The sequence below is a fragment of the Cinclus cinclus genome, chromosome 1 (genome assembly GCF_963662255.1).
Source record: "Cinclus cinclus chromosome 1, bCinCin1.1, whole genome shotgun sequence".
In the NCBI taxonomy this organism is placed as follows: Eukaryota; Metazoa; Chordata; class Aves; order Passeriformes; family Cinclidae; genus Cinclus; species Cinclus cinclus.
The window spans coordinates 22,423,534-22,426,895 of record NC_085046.1 but is presented as its reverse complement, the minus strand read 5'-3'; the positions used below and the strand labels follow the sequence as shown (position 1 = coordinate 22,426,895).

General features: G+C 63.8%; 1 protein-coding gene across 1 annotated transcript; it reads right to left on the bottom strand.

The window, feature by feature from the left end:
- Window positions 1-1,317: 1,317 nt before the first annotated feature.
- Window positions 1,318-3,075, bottom strand: FZD1 (frizzled class receptor 1). Its single transcript, XM_062494840.1, has one exon. The coding sequence runs from the start codon at window positions 3,073-3,075 to the stop codon at window positions 1,318-1,320; it is 1,758 nt and encodes a 585-aa protein (XP_062350824.1).
- Window positions 3,076-3,362: the final 287 nt, after the last annotated feature.

The following is a 3,362-nucleotide window of genomic DNA, read 5'->3' as shown; positions in this document are numbered from 1 at the left end:
TTTCCATTGTTTTTACTACTGGCAAAAAGCATCACGCTCTCATGATGTGCAACGATTTAAATCTCAGTGAATTAAAATTCAGAGGAATGGCAATGGCTCCAACGTTTCCCATATGAAGAGCTGGTGTATGAATGTAACTAGGGGGCAGGGAGGAAACAAACAAAAGCCCCAAACTGAATGCTGCGTTTTATTCCGATGAAGCTCTTTTCACTGAGCCCGTATTTCCCGATCCTGCTGACCCCAGCCGGCAGCAGCCCGGCGGGGAGGGACCGGGGAAGAGGCACCCGCGGGGCGCCCCCGGACTGGGAGGTGGGCTTAGGAAAAAACCCCAGCAAGAGGGAATTTCGGTGTATCTCTGCCGCCATCCACCTCCTGAGCCATCGGGGGTGCTACAGGTGCAAGCGGTGCTGAGCCCCAACTCGTACACCGAACCGGGCCAACTCCTCCCGACCACGCACGGCACGGCCGGACCCTGGCACCCCGGCGGCCCCGGCCCCGCACACCGCCCGGGGCTCTCCCTGCACAGGGGGGCTCTTTGCAGCGCCGTCCCTGCGCCATGCCCGGGTGGTTCTCCGTCCTCCCCGTGCGGGACCGGGCGGGGCTCCCTGCTCCCCAGACGGGGCCGGGGCCGTGGCCGGAGCCGGGGCGGGAAGAGGCGCTCCTCCCCATCCCCACCTCCGCGCTGCCGCGGGCGGGCCGGGGCCGGGGCCGGGGCCGGGGACGGGGACAGGACCCAGCCCGGGTCAGGAGGCTCCCCCGGCCGCAGCCCCGCTCCGCGCCCTCCTGTTTCATGTAGCTGAAACTCCAAGCAAAGCCATTACAAAACCTGTGTGGGGGAGAAGAAGGGGGTTTGTTTGAATCGAAATTCTCTTACCGGCAGCTTTTCCAATCCTGCCCTACGAAATAAAAAATACAAAGTTTTTTTTTTTTTCTTTAAATAAAAAGAAGGGGGGGGGGGGTGAAGCGAGGAAGTAAAATCCGCAAACAGGTTAGAAGTGTCCTAAATAATTAAAAAAGTGAGTTTTTTGTAATTTAAATACAAATATACTTACAAAATCTTACAGAGGCTATTTACATCCCTCTCCCCCAAACTGACAGTGCGTTCAGCTCCTACAGGAGACAGCCTGAGAGGCGCGGAGAGGGCAGAGCCGAGCTCCCAGGCACTGGGGTCCCTGTGGCTCGTCCTCCGCTCCCCGCCGCCTGCGGAAGCCACTCGCAGTCCAAAAAGTTTGTCCAGGCTGGATAGCGAGCTGCTTCCCGAGGCAGAGCCTCAGTCCTCCGCCTGCCCGCATCTCCCTAGCCTGACAAGAAGGGGTCTCAGACCGTGGTCTCGCCCTGCTTGCTGTTGGTGAGCCTGGTGTAAAACTTCCTCCATGAGTTCAGGGTTTTCCCAGACCAGATCCAGAAGCCCGAGGTGATGCCCACGATTAAGGTCATGAGATACTTGATCATGAAGACAGTGAAGTCGGGGCTCATGGGCGGGTGGTGGCCGCTGTGGTTGTTGGGGCAGGGAATGGCATAACTCTTACAGCTCTGCGTGACCCAGCTCCTTTCCCACTGTTCCCTAAAAGCTTGCTCGTAAAAATAGCAGGCAATGACAATGGTGGCCGGCACTGTGTAGAGAACGCTGAAGATGCCTATCCTCACCATGAGCTTCTCCAGCTTTTCTGTCTTGGTGCCGTCATGCTTCATGATGGTCCGGATCCTGAAGAGGGACACAAAGCCAGCCAGCAGGAAAGAGGTGCCGATGAACAGGTAGACGAACAAGGGGGCCAGAACGAAGCCCCTCAGGGCATCCACGTTGTTGATGCCCACAAAGCAGACGCCACTGAGGACGTCCCCATCCACTTGTCCCAGGGCAAGGATGGTGATGGTCTTGATGGCCGGCACGGCCCAGGCGGCCAGATGAAAGTACTGGGAGTTGGCCTCGATGGCCTCATGGCCCCACTTCATGCCAGCAGCAAGGAACCAGGTAAGGGAGAGGATGACCCACCAGATGGAGCTGGCCATGCCAAAGAAGTAGAGCATCATGAAGAGGATGGTGCAGCCCTCCCGCTTCGTGCCCTGCGCCACGGTGCGGGAACCGTCCTCGGCAAAGCGCTCGTTGCAGACCACCCTCTCCTCCAGGAGGAAGCCGGCGATGTAGGCCACGGCCACCGCCGTGTAGCAGCCTGAGAGGAAGATGATGGGCCGCTCGGGGTAGCTGAATCGCTTCATGTCCACCAAGTAGGTGAGGACGGTGAAGAGGGTGGAGGCACAACAGAGCACGGACCAGATGCCGATCCAGGTGCGGGAGAAGCGCAGCTCCTCGGGCCCGAAGTACATGAGCCCGTAAAGGCGGCCGGGCTCGCAGGGCGCCCCGCAGTCCTTCTCTCCCAGGAAGCGGTAGTTCAGGTAGGAGGGCACCTTCAGCGCCCGCGGGCAGGTGAAGCGCCCGCGGGACTCGCCGGGCCCCGGGCCCCCGGGACCGCCGCCGGGGCCCCCGCGGTGCGGGTTGCTGGTCCAGCTCTCGGGGCGCAGGGCGGGCGTGGGGGTGCCGCGCTCGGAGGCGTTCTGCCCCACGCAGAGCTCTCCAGCCCCGTGCACCGGGAACTTTTCGCAGCGCAGCGTGTCGGGCCACTGGAAGCCGAACTTGTTCATGAGGGCCTCGCAGCCCTGGCGGGCCCGCTCGCAGAGGGAGCGGCAGGGCGGCAGGGCCTGCTCCAGCACGGTGCACACCGGCGCGTACATGGAGCACAGGAAGAACTTGAGCTCGGCCGAGCACTGCACCTTCACCAGCGGGTAGAACTGGTGCACCTCCAGCCCCGCGTCCTCCTGGTTGGTGTGGCCCAGCAGGTTGGGCATGATGGTCTGGTTGTAGGCGATGTCAGTGCAGAGAGGGATGGAGATGGGCTGGCAGTAGCCGTGGTCAGGGATGGAGATGCCCCGCTCGCCGTTGTACTGCGACGCCGGCAGCTGCCCCCCGGCCGGCAGCGCCGCCGCCCACAGCAGCACCAGCAGCAGCGGCAGCCGCGGGCACCGGCCGCTGCCAACTTCCTCGCCGCCGCTCACCGCCGGCCCGCGCCGCTCGGCCATGCTCAGTCGGTGCCGCCTGCCCTGCCGGGCTCCCGCCGCCCCGCCGCCGCCGCCGCCGCCGCCGCCGCTGGTCCTCCCGGGCCGAAGTTGAGACTCATGAAGGGAGCGGCGGTCAGGGACGGGGCAACCCCGGCCGCCACTCACGCGGCCGCGGAGCGCAGCGCGCAGCTCTGCCCGCACAGGCGGCGCCGTCCGCCGCGCCTCCGACTACCGCCGCTACCGCCGCCGCCGCCGCCTCCGCCGCCGCCTGACCATTTGTGCCGGCCCCTCGAGCCCGCGCCCCTCGC

Excerpts from the sequence above, each read along its gene's own strand:
- FZD1 (XM_062494840.1), bottom strand. The coding sequence starts at position 3,075 with ATGGCCGAGCGGCGCGGGCCGGCGGTGAGCGGCGGCGAGGAAGTTGGC.